The following is an 18,163-nucleotide window of genomic DNA, read 5'->3' as shown; positions in this document are numbered from 1 at the left end:
TTTAGAAAAGAGACTGAAGTAGTTTGCTATTTATTTTTCCATCTCATTTTACCAGTTAAGTAACTAAGACAAATAGGGTTAAGTAACTAGCCCAGGGTCACATAGCTTAGAAATTCTTGAAGCCAAATTTGAATTCAGGAAGATGAGTCTTCCTGACCCCAGGCCTGGCATTCTATCCACTGTGCCATTAAGCTGCTCCTTGAAAGAAGAAAAGCATTCATTCAAAGAGGGGAGGAAGGAACTCATTCCCATTGTGGGGAAATTGAGGCAAAGGCTAGAGAGGACATGCCACATTCAAGAAACAGCTAGTGAGACAATTTGACAGGGATTTGGGAAGTATGAAAGGAAGAGTGTGAAATAACTCCATTAAGTTAGAAAAAGAAAATGAAGTAAATATTTAAATTGCTCTTAGTGCATATAATTTTTGTTTTACAGGAATCTGTCTTGAACTATCGCTTAGATCCTCTAGGCATTGTTGATGGTTTTACAGCTGAAGTGGGGGCAAGTGGAATTTTCTGCCCTACTCATATGACCCTTCCTGTTGAAGTGTCATTCTACAGTGTTTCAGACGATAATGCCCCTTCTCCTTATATGGCAAGTAAACGACTTTTGTTGTTTTTTCTTCCTTAACTTAGCACACTCATGAAAACACTTATGAAAGTAGCTTTACTGTTTCTTTGGTACATTGTTTGAAAATATATTATACCTCATTTCCTAACAGAAAACTGAAGTTTATGCTAGAGCATGTTTTTAGTGTTGCACATATCTGTACTTCTTCAGTAAGATCATTCTGGCAATATATATCTTCCTATGGATTTGAGTATGATCCTGAAATATATTTTATACACACAAACACACACACACACACACACACACACACACACGTGTTTTTGTATTTATTTTATAAATGTCTCAACTGAAACTGCTTATAATTTTAGGCTAGTTAGACTGACCAGCTGGCATTCCGACTTATTTCCATTTTCCATTATTTATTGTGATTCTGTTCTAGTTTGAATCCCTCCTTTTACAGTTTCTTTCCTGTCAGGCTTGGGAATTGAGGGTGTGATAATCAGGGTTTTTCCAAACTTTTATGATAAATTTCTCTGCTGATGTCTCTTTCTTGGTTATCAATCTTGACCTACTTGTATTTTCAGTGCTGCTAAAACATTATATTGGAGTTCTCAGTAGTCAAGTTCAAGCTAGAATCTGTTTGGTGGCTAAGATGGATTTGTGGAACTAGAGCGTCTATCTCCCTTGTGCCTTTTTTCCCAAGTATTGAGAAAAATCTAATCTGCTATTAAAATATGGCACAGGGATACTACTTCTCAAAATTGCAGAGTAGAAGAAGGGTATCTATTAAAATAGAAATAGATTTAAAAAGAAAAAAGGTAATAGTAATATCATAAGATTAAGAATCCTAGTTCTTTTTTTGACACAGGCACTAGGCTATTGTAAATGACTTCTGGGCTGGTCTCAAACTAAGTATCCCTCCAGGGGTCCTTATTTCCAGGCCTACTTTGTCCTTATTCTATTTGACTTTGACATATTTGACTTAGAACAATTAGAAAAGATGTTACTTTGTAACACTTCATAGGAACAAATGTAAGGGTTACCTATTCAAGATCTCAATGCCAGTAATTATACATTTATAGATTTTTATAAAAAATGATGCAAGAAGTTGTTAAATCAATTTGCTAGAGTTGTGCTTTGCTCTGACACTGTCAAAATGGCAGAGATCCTCCTCTTCAAGAGAATCTCCAAGTTCTTTACCACAGAAAGCTATAGGTGACTTGTATGTGGTAGCACCTTAAAGAACTTAATTGTTGGATTGGTGAAGTCCCATATTAACTTTTAAGTAGCTTGTTATTATGGAATGGACAGTGGAGTTGAGATCAGTAGCAATTAAGTGTGTGATACTATTTTGATATGCAACTTGATTTGTTTCAAATATGCTACTAGAATAAGAGCACAAGATAGCAAGGTATCTACTACAATGTTTTTAACATTGTATTGTTAAGTATTGAATTAACAAAGTCCCAAGGCCAAATGGATACTATGGTAGAATTAAAAAGTTAATTGGGTAAATTCATAGAAAATTATATTTTTGTGTTCTCTTAACACATTGAATGGTAATTAGAAAGAGTAATTAGGTAAATAGGCAGAAATAAATACTTGGATTAAAATCTAGAAGAATGAATTTGGAATAAGAGTGTATTGCATCCACTAGGGTCTGTGTGATTCCCTGGTCCACAGTAACTGTATTTAGGTGTATTGCCCCATTTAAGGTTTTCTAGATACTGTAAATTTCCCCTTTCTTCTCATATCATACATACTGCTTGAGCCACATTACTACAAGGTTCCTGTACTTTGTCCTGTTGATTGAACTAAAATTATACCAGATCATTGAATAAAAATATCTCTAAGTTGGAGAAAGATAATATATCAAGCTTCAAGAAGTTGTTGACAGTGGTACTTAAAAACATCCAGTTTTCTTTGTTGTGATTATACCAGGCACTCTTCTGCTTTATAATTTGTTTCTCATAGTAAGCTTACCATCAAAAATAAAAAAAGGCATTTAGGGTTAGATGAATTTTTTTCTTCCATTTTTATGTTATAAAGTCACTGTTGAAATTCTGTTAATTAATGTAGTTTTTACCTTTAGGATAGGCTTTAGGAAGGAAAAAAATGGATTCTACATGTAATAAAGTCATATAATAACAAATCTTACTGCTTGAAGTGAAAGAAAAATTATAAAAACAGAAAAACCATTTAATTGGCAGATTTCTTGTGTACCATCTGTGGATACTTCTGTGATTTTAGGGTGAAATAATTGTTGTATCAAAATAGCCTCCCATAGTTGACAAAATTGAAAAGTGAGGTTTCGGTTTCTGTTCTGCAGCTCAGTATTTCATGTTTCTATTCCATAATAACTTGGAAGCATTCTTTTGAAGGATTCTGAGCAAGTTTCGCATGGCTTAAGTTTGAGTTCTATTTGCATGCCATCTCAAAGTAAATTGATAATTAAAAAAGCATTCAAATGGGCATATCTTCTATGATTCCTAATAGAATCCAATGAAATCTAGTAGGTTAAGGTTACAAAGGTATGTGTATTTCTAACTAGTAAGAAATACAGTTCACAAAACCACTAATTTTTATTATGTTTGTATATATTTCATATTATAAGAAAGATGTTATTTCATTGGTGTAGACATTCTCTCAACCAATGTAAATCATCATTCCTCTATAAACTCAGCAGGTAGTTTTCAAGAGTTTAAAAAAAAAAAATTGTCACTGCTGCCACTCTAAGAGTATTTTCTGAGCTTTGTTAGGTTGGTCATCAGAAATAGATATATATTCAACTATTAAGCCAGTACCAAAATCATTTCATTTTAGTGTAGGGGCTATCAGGTTACACTCCACTGACAGTCATTGAAATGTCCAGATTATTTTACCATATAGAGGAATTGGAATAAGACTATAGTAAAATTATGAATATGAATATATTTACTTTAATATCTCTATTGCGGCCCCTCAATTGTGAATTGCTAATAATTTTGTCTCATTGGCCTCAATACAGTTTAGAAATTGCTTTAAAGTATAGTGCTTTAACAATTAATCTACTATTTCTCTTAATTTCATTTTGTCCTTTTATATTCTAGATACCTTATTGTTAACATAGGTTGGTTTGTTTTGTCTTTCCTCAAAGCTAAAAAATATGTATACACACAATGCTTGGCTGTAAGTTTTTGTTTTTAATAGGTCAACAAACCAACCAAGCATTTGTTTTTTATATAGTATAAGTAGTATTGTGATTTAAATGAATATGCTTATTATGTATATGTTTACACACACATACATTTTATATACATATTTATATACACACATGTTATTCTGTATACATACGTAGCTATGTAGTACATGTAATCCATAGATATGTAGTAAAGATATAATAAAAACTATTAACTAAAATTAATTTGGTTTTGGCTTAAATAAAATGTGTTAATATGAAAGTGGCAACATAACAGTGAATTAATTGAGTGTCAACCTTGAAGCCACCAAGACTTCTCTCTGGCTTAGTGATCCTAGGCTAATCAATTCAATCTTTCAATGCTCCAAATAACTCTTAACATATAAGTTGCAGCATAGTTGTTGAGCTGATTTGGCAGAGGAAGTTTTCTCACTGATGGTTTTCTACACCAATGAAATCACAAGTCTAGATTTAATATGTTCTGAATATTATAAAATATGAACTTGGAGGATATAATCTATAATGTGTGTGCATATAGCTGTTACAATGCTTTTTTTTCCCCTTACTTGATTGGAAATAAGGGGAGAACCTAATATTCTAATTTTCTTTTAAAAGTAGATATATTGCTCTTTTTGTTTTACTATAATAGTGGTACTATTTAGTGCTTCTTTGTTTTAAAAACTCATTTTGATTAACATAAGGGTTATTGCTCATTTTTGTCACAATTATAATCAATTGATCCTCTTTCTAGCTCATCGTTTTGTTTTAATTGATCATATTACATTACAGATATAACAGGGACCACTAGCATGTTATTAGTATCTTATTCCTAGAAACATTTTTACAGTATTAATGTATTGTTCAGATGGCCTAAAGTCTGTGACTCCCCAGTCACAATCCAGTAAAGAAATCTCCAGTACTATTTATACTTGTGTATACATGTTTGTCATCATTTGGAGTTTTAAACTATCATATGATCATAAAAACATAAAGCTGATGATCTTAGATAATTTAGCCCCTATCTTTAGATGGTTGAATCACTAAAGTATGCAGGATAAGTGGTTCTCCAATTTTTTTTTTGAAATTTATTTACAAGAATAGTCATAGGTCTTTCCCAACATTTAGTTACCATGTTGTTTAATAATTTGTTCCTTGTACTTACCTGAAATTTCTTATTTTTTTCTGTTTTTTTTACCCTAGTTCTTCTATAGAATAGAAAATAATTATAATTCTTGCAAAAAAGATAATACCTCCAATATCTGTCTCTTCAGATTCTCCTTATCTTGTTGGAGTGCTATGAAATAAAATTAATTTCTGTACTTAACAATCTGAAGAATCTAGAATAGAGTGAAGGAATTTTTTCCATTTCATTACATAGATGTACTGCCTTCTTTACTAGATATATACCAAAACATATCTCAAAAATATTAACTTAACTTTGAAAGTAGGCATCCATTTTACCTTGCTTTAAAAGTAAAACATGATAATATTAGAAGCTTTAACTCATTTTTTAAGGATGTGACCATAATTCAAAACATCAAATTTATATAGCATTCATATGCCTCTTTTTAAAAATACCATATATTCTTATGACTTGCATCCTAGTATAATTTGAACCAACTAACTAAATTTTAGCAATTGACTCTAATTTTCTGTATCATATACCAAAAGAATAATATTTCTTCAGCTTTTAGTATTGCAAAACATTATTTAACATTATGACTATGTCCTTTGGATGTCAAGCTTTCTCTCTGTTATGGCCAAGGGACTTACTTGTGATTCACATCTAGCAGCTCATACTAAACCATATATGTAGCACATCATATCATTTTAAACAAGAATTACAAGATATTAAGTTGTGAAGTCTTCATTAGAAAACCTGATCCTTCATTGCAAATATAATTATAAAATATATATCTATATTTTGCACATAGAATATAAATCCATTACTTTGTACTAAATTTATCTTCTTTTATTTTAAGGGTGTGATTACTTTAGAGTCCCTTGGTAAAAGGGGTTATCGAGTACCTCCTTCAGGAACAATACAAGTGGTATGTGTTTTATAGCCTACAATTGCAATAATAATTCTCTCACATACATATAGAACTTAGCACTTGCTCCTGCTCCTGCTGCTGCAACAATTTTGGTAAGTAACAATAGAGCTGCAGCTCTGTTCGGAGCTTTCCAGCTTTGCCACAGAAATGGCCATTTGGGAACCTCCATAAAAGGAAAGAATTAATAAACTAAACAAGGTGAATGCTTTAGAATTAGATCTTATTTTACAATGTATTTAAATGGAAAATTTACTTTCAGCAAATCCCTACTACCCACAGATTGACTTAGAAAACCACACAAATTAACATTATATTGTAGTGTGTTTATTTTTGTTAAGTATTTTCCAATGACATTTTAATCTGGTTCAACCCTTCCTCCGTAATATTGTGGGCTGTTTGAAATATTCAATCTCTCTGTTCTAAAGGACCTAATACCATAGTATAACTTTACACAGAAAAACTTAGAAACTAAAATGATGTTACTGTTTTGCCCATTGGCATTGAGTTTAACGTTTCCCAGGCAAATAAATTAATTACTTGCTTTACTTCCAAAGGCTAGAGTTATGCTGGTTCTATTCTAGACCTGTGGAACGTTCCCCAGGAGACTGACTTTTCTAGTCCTGAATAGTTTTGAATGATAGACATTTCTGAGATGGGAAGTTTGATTTACTGGGCAGAGATTTGGGTTTTCTCCAAATGAGCTCCGGGATAATAAGCCAAATTCAATTTGAGTTCCTGTATTCCTAGACTAGGGACAATTCAATGGCAGGCCATTTGGCCTAGAGGTATTCAGGCCTAAATGTATCTATCCTAGACAAACTTATACCTCCAGGAAAAGGATCAAAACAAATTAGCCTTTAGTAGGGCTTTTCCTGCCCAATGGCATTCGTTTACTTAATATTTCATCAAGCCACTTTCACTGACCTCATTATTTCAGGACTGAAGAGAATAAGTAATATTTGTTATATCTTTTAATACTTCATAAAATATTATGTACATTATTATAGAACTAAGGATATATGGACCAGTGTAAAGCATCATTTGGTATATTGATAAAATAAAAATGATAAAATACATGAGTATAAGGATAGTCTACTTCCCACCAGAGTAAGGCTATCAACTTTTGTGCCTAATTTTCAAGCCTGAAACTGAAGTATGTCCTATATTACCTCTATAGTAAAAATTCATGTTCAGACATTTTATTTACTGGTTTACAGTTATTTTATTATGTGTATTAAGTCTTTATCCTTTCATTCATTAGGATTTGAAAATTGGATCATAATACTGGTGTATTTCTCATTTTGATTCAGTGAGTGAAATCCAGTGCCATGGATGGGATCTCTAAGAGTATTGGCACCGAGTTAACTTATTGACACACTGATATTTTTTGCTTAGATCACTAAAAAAGTTTCTTTCTGAAAATTTCTGGCCATATTCTACTGTTCATTGCCAATTAAAATTAGTTTAATCAAATCATCCTGCAATTTTAACAATTGAATATAATCCAGTGTGAAGTGAAAATGTGAAAAATATTTTATTGTCTTGAATCTTTTCTTTTCCCCTGAGGCAATTGGGGTTAAGTGACTTGCTCAGGGTCACACAGGTAGGAAGTGTTGTGTCTGAGGCCAGATTTGAACTCAGGTCCTCCTGATTTCAGAGCTGGTGCTTTATCTACTGTACTAATTAGCTGCCCCCTTGAATCTTTTATAATTATATTGATTGCCATTTTCTCAAGCAGCCAGTTCAAATTTCACATAAAAATAATTATTTTAACAAATTTCAAGTACAGTAGTTTTCAGTTTCTATACTTAAATTGTGTACCTAACCACATCTAAATTCAGTGAAATTCAAGGATTTTTTTATTATTTTAGAACAAAATTCTGTTAAAGCTCTTCTTTGAAAATAGTAATCAAAATGAATTCTGTTTTGCAAAATTTGTGTTTGACATCTAATGATTAAAAAAGATTAAGCTGGAAATTTTTAATTATGAGGATGTTATTCATTTAAGAATTCAAACATTTCTTAAAACTATAATGCAGACAAAGGTTAAAAAAATTTTGAATATTAGTCAATTTGGGGACTATGAGAAATTGTCTCAAAACATATTGCTTTGTTCCATGGCTCCTTTTTGATTTCAGTATTGTGAAAAGAGGAAAAATTAATTTGAACTGTTTCTCTAAATGTGATTTAATTTACGTGAGCCTCCAAATGAGAATAGAAGGCCAATGAGATCACTTTATTTTTATAAGTCCTTAAATTTGGTATAGATTTGTTTTTTATTATAACTTTAATAAATAATTCTTATTGTTTCTTCAGACCTTATTTAATCCTAACAAGACTGTGGTGAAGATGTTTGTTGTGATATATGACTTGCGAGATATGCCAGCCAATCATCAGACATTCCTACGACAAAGAACTTTTTCTGTACCTGCAAAAAAAGAAATGAAGAGAAGTGTTAATAAAGAGAACATTCGACATAATGAAGAAAAGTTACTACGCTACCTCATACATCTGAGGTAACTTTTCAGATGGAAATGGAAACATTTAATCTATATGAATGATAGTTCATGAAATGGGTTGAATTTTTAAAATACTAAATTTAGAGTTTTAAGAATTCTAGGCAGGGGCACGTAGGTGGTGCAATGGATAGAGCATCAGCCCTGAAGTCAAGAGGATTTGAGTTCAAATCTGGTCTCAGATACTTAATACTAATTGTATGACCCTGGGCAAGTTACTTAACCCGAATTTCCTCAGCTCCCCCCCCAAAAAAAAAATTCTAGGTAGCCAATGAAAGCTTTTGTTTTTATTACTTAACTGTAGAAGTTTATTGTTTATTATTTATGAATATTTCATGGTCATGTATTTTTATAGAAAAGATAGTGTTGAAGCAGTTTGCCCAGTTTGGAGGCAGTATGAGTAACTGAAAAGTGTTAATTTAGTTCTGTATGATTTATTTGTTATTTTCTTTTGATACTCTTCTCTGAAGTCATTTTGGATATATTGATATTTAACTTCTTCTGTTCTTTCATGGGTATATAAAATTTAATTTGGTATAGTACCTCTGTTAATAAAATGTTGCTTAAATGTTGATAAAATGGTTCATTCAGAAATCTCTGAGCATCACTTCTTGACTTTTTCTTCAGTCAAAAAATATTTATTAATCTTTCTGTGTGTTTAACTCTGTTATGAGGATCAATATGTGTAAGGTGGTTTTTTAACCCTCAGTTGTTATAAAGGTAAGATGGTAATGGTGATGATGATTTCTCTTTTGAGGGCTCAGTGAAATCCATCTCATAGGAAACTCCTAACAGTGAAATTATTTATCAGTATAGTTTGGGCAACCATCTGTGACTTAGTCTTTTTTTTTCTCAACAATAGCTTTTTATTTTTCAAAATACATGCAAAGATAGTTTTCAACATACTCCCTTACAAAACCTTGTGTTTTTCTCCCTCCCTCCCTTTCCCCTTCCCCTAGATAGCAAGGTAAATTCAAAGTAGGTTAAACATGTGCAGTTCTTCTTAACATAGTTTCACATTTATCACACTGCACAAAAAACAGATCAAAAAGGGGAGGAGGAGGGGGAAGTGAGGGGGAAAAAAACAAGTAAGCAAACAACAACAAAAAAGGTGAAAGTACTATTTTGTGATCACCTTCAGTCCCCCACAGTTCTCTGTCTGGGTGCAGATGGCTCTTTCCATCACAAGTATATTGGAATTGGCCTGAATCAACTCATTGTTGAAAAGAGCCCCATGACTTTTAAGAGAGTTTCTTGAACGTACTAAGAAGTTAAGTGATTTATATAAGGTCATGTAAAAGAGACAGGACTCAGGTGAGATCTTCCATATTCAAAGCCTAGCATTCTACCTATGTTGTCATGTGCCTCTAAGAGTTCAAAAGGAATTAAGTCAGTTGTTTAATTTAAAGAGCAACAACACAAGAAGCCAAGACCTGACTTATTCTTAAAGACTTCTTAGAGTTGGTGTAGGATCTGCTAATTTGTGGTTTGCTCGCAAAGCCTTAGAGATGATCATTCCCATACCACATTTAGTATGGGAGCAGTTCTTAATTAAAATGGCTGAGCTGCTGCCTCACACTTATCAGATTGGATAATATGATAGAAAAGGAAAATGACAAATGTTGGAGGAGATGTGGGAAAGGTAAAACACTAATGTACTGTTGATTCGGCCATTCTGCAGAGCAATTTGGAACTGTGCCCAAAAGGCTATAAAACTATGCATATCCTTTGACCAAACAATACCCCTACTGGGTCTGTATCCCAGAGAGTTTAAAAAAAAAAAAAAAAAAAAAAAGGAAAAGGACCTATGTGTACAAATATATTTATAGCAGCTCTTTTAGTGGTGGCAAAGAATTGAGGGAATATCTATCAGCTATGGAATGACTGAACAAGTTTATAAAATTGTGCTAAGTATGGGAACATATTTTAGTAGTAGACATATAATAGTATGCTAACTATAGAGGTACAAGAATAAAAGTCCTTCATGAGATCTGAGGGAGCAAGAAATGGAGAGTATCAGATTGGATTTAGAAGAATATTCCAATTATAGGAATTCTGTACACTTTTGGGTCAAAGTAGATGAACTTAGTTATTACAAAAAATTTTCCATTTGTGACAGTAGATCTGTGAGCTAAAAGACCTTAGGAAGTAGTCTTTGTCTTCCCGTCTTGGTTTCACATCTTAAGGAATTTGCTTACCTGCTTTGTCAAAGAAGAACTCAGCCAGGGTAATGGTGCTTTAAATTCTTGTTGGCTGGTTGAACATTTTATATGTGGAAAAAACTGTCTTTTGATGCTTTGAGGAGGTACAAGTAGGATTTTATAAACATAATAAAATGTGCTTATTAATACTTTAATTAAAAATAAAATGTGAAAGTATATCATGGAAGTGCTACTTTGTGCTTATGGTAGGAGTTCATTTGAAGGAAAAATTACTTTTGACTAGAAGGATATTTTTAAAAATGTATTGTTCTGATTTGTCCAGTAAGTGCAAGTAAACATATGACTGATTATTAACACAGAACCACTCAATTTTTGAAGACTTTGAAGTTCAGAAGCTTAATGTGTTTTACCCTTAAAATAAACAGCTGCAAAGTACTTCTAAAAACGAATTTTCTTTTGCTTTTAAAATATAGTTATTCAACTTAAATTATTAGCATTTCTTTTTAAATGATGTTAAAATACTGCATTTCATTTTATGCTGTTTAGGTTCCAGAGCTCTAAATCTGGAAAGATCTACCTCCATAGAGATGTTCGGCTCCTGTTCTCTAGAAAGTCCATGGAAGTTGATAGCGGTGCTGCATATGAACTCAAATCATACACTGAATCACCAACAAACCCTCAGTTTTCACCACGATGTTAAAAGAAGTAAAAATTTGAAGTATTTACTCAATAGTCAAGTTTGAGAGCAAAAAATGGCATAGAACCGAGTGTACCAAATTAGTCAAGAGAGTGAATCCTTTCCTATGACCCTGGACCATTAAGATTTCTGGAATGAGCTCCACATATTCCAAATAGACTGGAAACACAGACCTAAGTCCTAATCCTTTTTTTTTTTTTTTTTTTTTGTACTGTTTAAACCACTTCATTGGATGTGTTGCAATAGCAAAATCCCCAGTTAGGTTAGTGTTTACACATTTTATTTCTCAGTTATTTAATATTTAATGTTTCCTTTAATACTAAAGTGATATTTGTCTAGTGTTCTAATGTAGCACAAATCCTGTGTAAAATCATAATATGTATTTTTGACATTAATGTTGAAATCTGAAATATATGCACAAGTCTTTAATTCTGTGTGATGTGTTTTTAAGTGATAACTCATTTAAGTTATTGAAAATGAGAACAAACTTTTGGATTTCCTTATCACCTATGCAAGCATGTGTACTTTAATTTTTACATATTTTACAAGTTTCTTTTTCAAATACTTTATTCCAAATGCTTCTCATATACCAGTCTTGAAACAGTATTGCAGTCTAGGCAGGTTATGCTGCTTTAATGATTCCTTGCATAATTCACATCATTACATCACTTCTTATTTGGTTCCTTGATTGCTTTCCTTTTAGGAATTCATGCCAAGAACAGTTTGATTTCTCCTTTAATCACCACTGTAGAGTTTTTATATTAAGTTGCTATCCCATGCTTGATAACTTTCTCAAATTGTACTTTGAAAACAAATTACTATTTATATCATAAATATATGAGCAAAAAATTTTTTAAATGTGTATTTGGGCCTTATTTTTCAATGAGAATTTTAATTTACTTTTATTATTTGACTGTGTTAATTTTCTTGCATATAGACATTTACAATCTATTCTCCATTCATCCTACTTCATGTTCACCTTCCATTCTTATTGGGCAACTGCCAGATTTGAGGGTAAAATTGATAAAATATAACATTTCCAAAAGAAATGTTCCTATTCCAAAGATAAAGGAAAATATCATTCAGCTGGAAGAATCATTTGTGTATGGTCAGAATCTTTCTGTAACTATGTAATGGATTTCACAGAATCTACTCTGGCCTTTTCTGTAGGCTTACAGGAGGAATACTTGTCTCCTCTATCTTGCAAAAGGTCATATAGGGCAAATTTAAATGTATTTTTGAGGACCACAAATAGATCACAAAGGACAAATTTAAATGTACTTTTGAGGACCATATGTAGAAGCAGATTACTCAGGGTAAAGAACCACTTCTGAAAAACCTAAGACAAGGCAAAGGAAAGACTAAAACATAACCTCAAGAATAGACATTGTTAAGGGCAGTACCTTAAGGCCAATAATCATGGGAAGTTAAAATCAGATCTGGAATATTATATCATAGCTCAGAAGACTATCTGATCAACAAAAACAGAACATCTAGAGTCAGGGAATTTTATAATTAGACCGAAATTAAGGAAAAACAGTAACCAGTACATTTTTAATTCAGGTGATTATTTCCAAAGCTTTCATGTGATCCTTGCTTCGAATATATTTATGCCTCATGCTTAGTTCTAGGACCTGTAGAAATAATTATCTGTGGTGAAAAAGTATATATAGACAAGGGAAAGTAACAGCTTAATTGCAATGAAATCCTAATAATTCCTTAGTACCATTAGAGCATCCTGTCCTGTATAGTATAATGAAATAATATTTTTTAAAATGCAGTAACTAAATTGACTTCTTTTCTGAATAAGACACAAAATGCTTGCATTAAGAAAGAGGGTGCTGCATGTCTTGACTTCTACTCATTTTCTCTACTAAACTCCTAGATTGCTTTTTTGCATTTAATGGTTGACCATTTTTAAAATTTATTTTTTCTCCTCAGTTCCCCAATTTAAAAAAAAAAAAAAAAGAAATTCTCATCACTATGTATAATCAGAAAAAAATAAGTTTGTATATAAGATAGCCTTTAAATTGTTTTTATACGATTTTCAGGTCTCTGAAATGATCTCAAGTAATTTAAGGCATAGTCGATTCTTATTATATATATAAACCCTAATTTATTCAAGCCATTCCCTAATTCATGGATATCCCTTTGCCACCACAAAAAAAGCTACTATAAATATTCTTACATATGGTCCTTTTTCTCTTAGATTTCTTTTTGATATAGGCCTAGCAATGTCATGATGTCAAAGAGTATGCTCAGATTAGTGAATTTAAAGACATATTTTAAAATTCTTTGAAAATTTATAGATGGTAGATAATATACACAAAGCAGTGAATTGTTTATTTTTCCATCAAATTGAGTTATTACCATTCAACAGGAACTTAAAACTGAGAGATTTTTCTTTATAGGGAATGCCTATTAGCTGAAACAGGAATCTGAGAAAGCACTTGTGAAGGATTATTCATTGAATTTCTTGAAAATGGGTAATGCATTATTTTTGTTGATCATCTACCCATTTTTTGGAATCAACTTTTGATAATCACCATATTTAGTGGTCTTATAATATCATTTTGCTTAAAAATTCAGGAGAAAGATAAAAATATCTAAAAAGTCAATTATCTAATAATATTTTGGATCCCAAAGGTCATAAAGAAAGAACAAATTTGTGATGTGAATGGCAACACTATTACCCAATTAGTAGTTAACATTTTTAATTAGTTCTCATTATTTGATGTTTGAACTGATTTATCATCAGGGTGATTTCACCATTATCTACACTTCTTGAATTTTCTACTAAGTAATGAATTAGTTTCATTCAGTATTTTGACAAAGATGGTTATCATTAAGACTCTTGACAAGTTAACAATTTATTGTTACTTCTTCTGTACTTCTTAAGGTAGCAATGTGAAAGGTTTTGGCCAAAACCAGATCCTCTGAGGAAAATCTTATTAACAATGAAGAGTACCGTACATCAAGATCAAAGAAAAACATCGAGTTTTTCTCTCCTATCAAATATGGCACAAAGCTGAAATCTGAAACAAAGGATTCTCCAGGGATCAAAACTTCCTAGTAGGTAACAGCACAGTCATGTACTAAAGACATTATCAAAACTCCAGGAATGACCTAGAAGATTGATCAGAATTCAGTCCCATGTTCTGTGAGGCCACTTTAAAAGACATAAAACATAACTGCACAATGAAACAGGTCAGTGCTAACTCACTTGGAACTCCTTCAAGGACTGAGATCTAGGACTCAGGGTCTGAAAGTGAAATCCTACAGATAGTCTGGTAGAGAACTAAAGCCCTCCTAGGAGACTAGAAGTTTTTGAGCCAGGCTACCCCAGGATCTGAAGCCATGGTTGTCTGGTAGGTAATTACAAAAAGAAATAAGACAAGTGCAACTCACAGTCAAGGGAGGACCCAGAAGGTAGTAAGAACCTGCCAACTACTATGGGAGGTAGAACTTGTATCTAGCTCCTGGTTCCATGCCTAGACTGTAATTGCAGTTTAGGGCTTTAGAAGAAGGAGGGGGTCTATCCCCCAGGCAAACTCCCACTAAAGAATTTAAAAAACATCTCTTTCAATATTTTCAACAGATAAAGGACCTAGACCCAGTACATCATCCTGCTTCAGAGACATGACTTTGGTCTAGTCACTCTATCCACCAAGGCAGGAAATAATAGAGCTTGGCTGTGGCACAAAATCTAAACTAAAGACTAGAAACTGTAAACATGACAAGTAGGAAAACTTCAAATAAATAAAATTTTAAAAGAAAGAATCTCAAGATGAAATCTTTGAAGGTAGTTATTGAACAATTATAAGCTGAGCCTCAGGAAAAATGGATGGGCTATAAGGACTTCAACAGTAGATGGAAGAAATTCAGGAAGAGTTGAAACAAGACTTTTAAGATTATCCTCTTTTCAAGTAATCTAATTTTATTTTAAAACAGTTTTAAAGCAAAAAGCAAACAACCTGAGCTAAGTAGTCAATAGTCAATAAAATAAAAAAGAAACATAACTCAGTGATTTAATGAGACAACAAGAAATATTAGAACAAATTCAAAAGACTCAAAAATTAGAATAACAAGGAGATAGCTATTTTTAAAAAGAACTGACTGAAAACAAGATTGGAATCCCTGCAAATTATAGTTGTCAGACAACAATAAATTCCCCTTCATACTGATTTCAAGAAACCATGTAAGAAAACTGCCCAGAACTGTTAGAGCCAGAGAGCAAATTCACTACTTAAAATAAACCATTCAGAAATAGCATAAGCTAAATTCTGGATTTTCAAGTTAAAGAAAAAGCATCCAGGAACAAAGTAGTCAAATACCAATGAACTATAATCAGAATTGCACAAAGTTTATTAACTACAAAAAAAGAAAAAGAAAAGACAGAAAAAAACAAGAGAATTAATTCACAATAACCTTCTGAAAAAGAGTTCCACAAGAGGGAGAAATTGACCTTGATCTTTACTAAAATTGAATTTCCTAGCAATTTTGATTGAGAATCTAGGAATTAGATGTAATTTTTTTCAAGAGAACAAACCTAGTAGAATAACTGTTGCAAGGCTCACTTTTGATCCCAGTTTAAATTCTCCTTGAAAAAATGGGCTTCTAATTTGGAACTAAGCCCAAAGAGCTATCAAACTGTGTATACACCTTGATCCAACAGTGCCTATACTGTGCCTGTATCCCAAAGAGATCATGAAAAAGACCCACATGTGCAAAAATGTTTGTAGCAGCTCTTTTTGTAGTAGCAAGAAACTTGAAACTGAGGGGATTCCCATCAGCTGGAGAAGGGCTGAATAAGTCATGATATTTGAATGTGATGAAATACTGTTCTATAAGAAATGATCAGCAACATGATTTTACAAAGGTCTGGAGAGACTTACATGAACTGATGCTAAGTAAAGCGAGTAGAACCAAGAGAACGTGGTACACAGCGACAAGATTATACAATGATCAATTCTGATGGACACGGTTCTTTTTAACAACAAGATGATTTAAGCCAATTCCACTAGGCTGCATGCAGAGGCTATGGAGAATGAATGTGGATCACAACATAGGATTTTTACTTTTTTTGTTGGGGTTTTACTTCCTTTTTGTTAATTTTTTTTTCCTTTTTTGACCTGATTTTTCTTGTAGAGCATGAAAATTGTGGAAATATGTATAGAAGAATTATATATGTTTAACAACATATATTGGATTACTTTTGTCTAGAGGAGGGATGGGGAAAAGGGAGAAAATTTTGGAACAGAAGGTTTTATAAGGGTGAATGTTGAAAATTATCCTTGCATATATTTTGAAAATAAAAAATTATTATTAAAAAAACTAAAATGGACTCTTGAAACAACTTGTAATATATAAGTGTAATGGCATACCATTGTGCTATAAGAAAAGCAAGTGGATTTCAGAAAAATCTGAAAAGACTTAGCTGCATTGATGCAAAGTGAAGTGAGCAGAACCAGAAGAACATTGCACATATCAGCAATATTTTATGATGAACAACTATTGATTTAGTTCTCAGTATAATGGCCCAAGACAAATCCAAAAGACTCAAGAAATAACAGTCTGAATATAAATCAAAACATACTATTTTCATTTTATTTTTTTCATGGTTTTTTCCTTTTTCTTTCTTTTACAACATGACTTATAGGGATACATTTTGCATGATTACCTATGTGTAACCTGTATCAAATTGCTTACTGTCTTAGGTGGGGAAGGGAAAGAGAGATGGAGGAATGTTTATATAAAAATGAATATCAAAAACATCTTTACATATAATTAGAAAAAATACTAGAGAAATAAAATATATGCTATATTTTTAAATGGGTAGCTGCTTTGGGATGAGGTGCTGCCAGAGGATAATTTTTACTTTACTTATAGCCTTAGAGCCTCTCAGAATTTTAAGTCAACCCATGAAATGGCACTGCTCAGTAAATTCCCTGTCTCCTGCTGCAGTCCCATTCCCTTCCACCCAATCCATGTTCCCTTTAGTTTAATAGGTCTCTCAGCTTGTAGGTTTCTTCTTCCCCTACATTCTCATTTCCTTCCCCTACCCCTCATCTCCAACCATTTCATACCCCTCACTACTTCCTTTCCCACTTCCCCCGCCACAAATTCCTCAAATATGACTATGTAGTTTTTATTCTTGTATTGTTTCTGATCAAGACCTGAAGGAAGCCCACTTGGTTAAGGAGCCTAGCTTCTGAGATATCCCATCCACCCCACACATTTATACCCATTCATTCATTGAGAATATAGGGGAGATAGAGCACCAGCCCGGAAGTCAGGAGGATCTGAGTTCAAATCTGGTCTCAGACACTTAACACTTCCTAACTGTGTGACCCTGGGCAAGTCATTTAACCCCAATTGTCTCAGCAAAAAGAATGTAGGGGAGAGGAGGATTTGCCAGCAAAAACACTTAAATTCTTGCCTTCCTGCAGACAAAGTAAGCACCTCTTCCAAGCAGCAGAGCCATTACTGCTACTCATTCATTGCATTGTAAACAAAGTAAGTTCAAGTATTTTTGAGAAATCTGAGTTATGTTTTTAAAAAGCTTACATGGTAGGGACACTTAGGTGGAGCAATGGATAGAGCTCTATCCCTGAAGTCAGGAAGACCTGAGTTCAAATGTGACCTCAGACACTTAACATTTCCTAGCTGTGTGACCCTGGGCAAGTCACTTAATCCCAATTGCCTCAGGAAAAAACAAAAGGAAAAAGCTTACATCATTTCTTTCAAAATCCTATTGTCTTTAAGAAGCCTTTACCAGAGGGAACAGAGAACTTAGTTTTAGCTAAATTGGCTGCCTGCCCTGGATGTGACAACAGATTGGCAGTCAGTGAGTTGGCTCCTTCTATAAAGGAGACATGGCTGCCACTCCCAGGGCTTCTGTATCTGTTTGCTTATAGTGGTAATTGGTTAAGATTTATTACTGGTAGTGAAAAGGAAGGTGAGCCTACTCTCCACAACAATTTCTC

The 18,163-nt window shown here is 32.9% G+C and overlaps 1 protein-coding gene across 4 annotated transcripts in view; it reads left to right on the top strand.

Moving 5' to 3' along the window:
* The window catches only part of ATOSA (atos homolog A), a 105,427-nt gene extending 88,910 nt beyond the window's left edge, over positions 1-16,517 (top strand). For 3 of the 4 annotated variants that reach the window (XM_051980676.1, XM_051980675.1, XM_051980674.1), the window contains exons 10-13: positions 436-594; positions 5,731-5,799; positions 8,119-8,318; positions 11,027-12,035. In XM_051980676.1, the coding sequence (XP_051836636.1) occupies positions 436-594; positions 5,731-5,799; positions 8,119-8,318; positions 11,027-11,180 (582 nt within the window). In that variant the 3' untranslated portion in view covers positions 11,181-12,035. Of the gene's footprint in view, positions 1-435; positions 595-5,730; positions 5,800-8,118; positions 8,319-11,026; positions 12,036-14,076 lie in introns of those variants that run through there. The other variant, XM_051980677.1, reaches the window with a different exon arrangement.
* Positions 16,518-18,163: the final 1,646 nt, after the last annotated feature.

This window comes from Antechinus flavipes, chromosome 2, assembly GCF_016432865.1.
Source record: "Antechinus flavipes isolate AdamAnt ecotype Samford, QLD, Australia chromosome 2, AdamAnt_v2, whole genome shotgun sequence".
Classification (NCBI taxonomy): Eukaryota; Metazoa; Chordata; class Mammalia; order Dasyuromorphia; family Dasyuridae; genus Antechinus; species Antechinus flavipes.
This window is presented reverse-complemented; position numbering and strand designations above follow the sequence as displayed.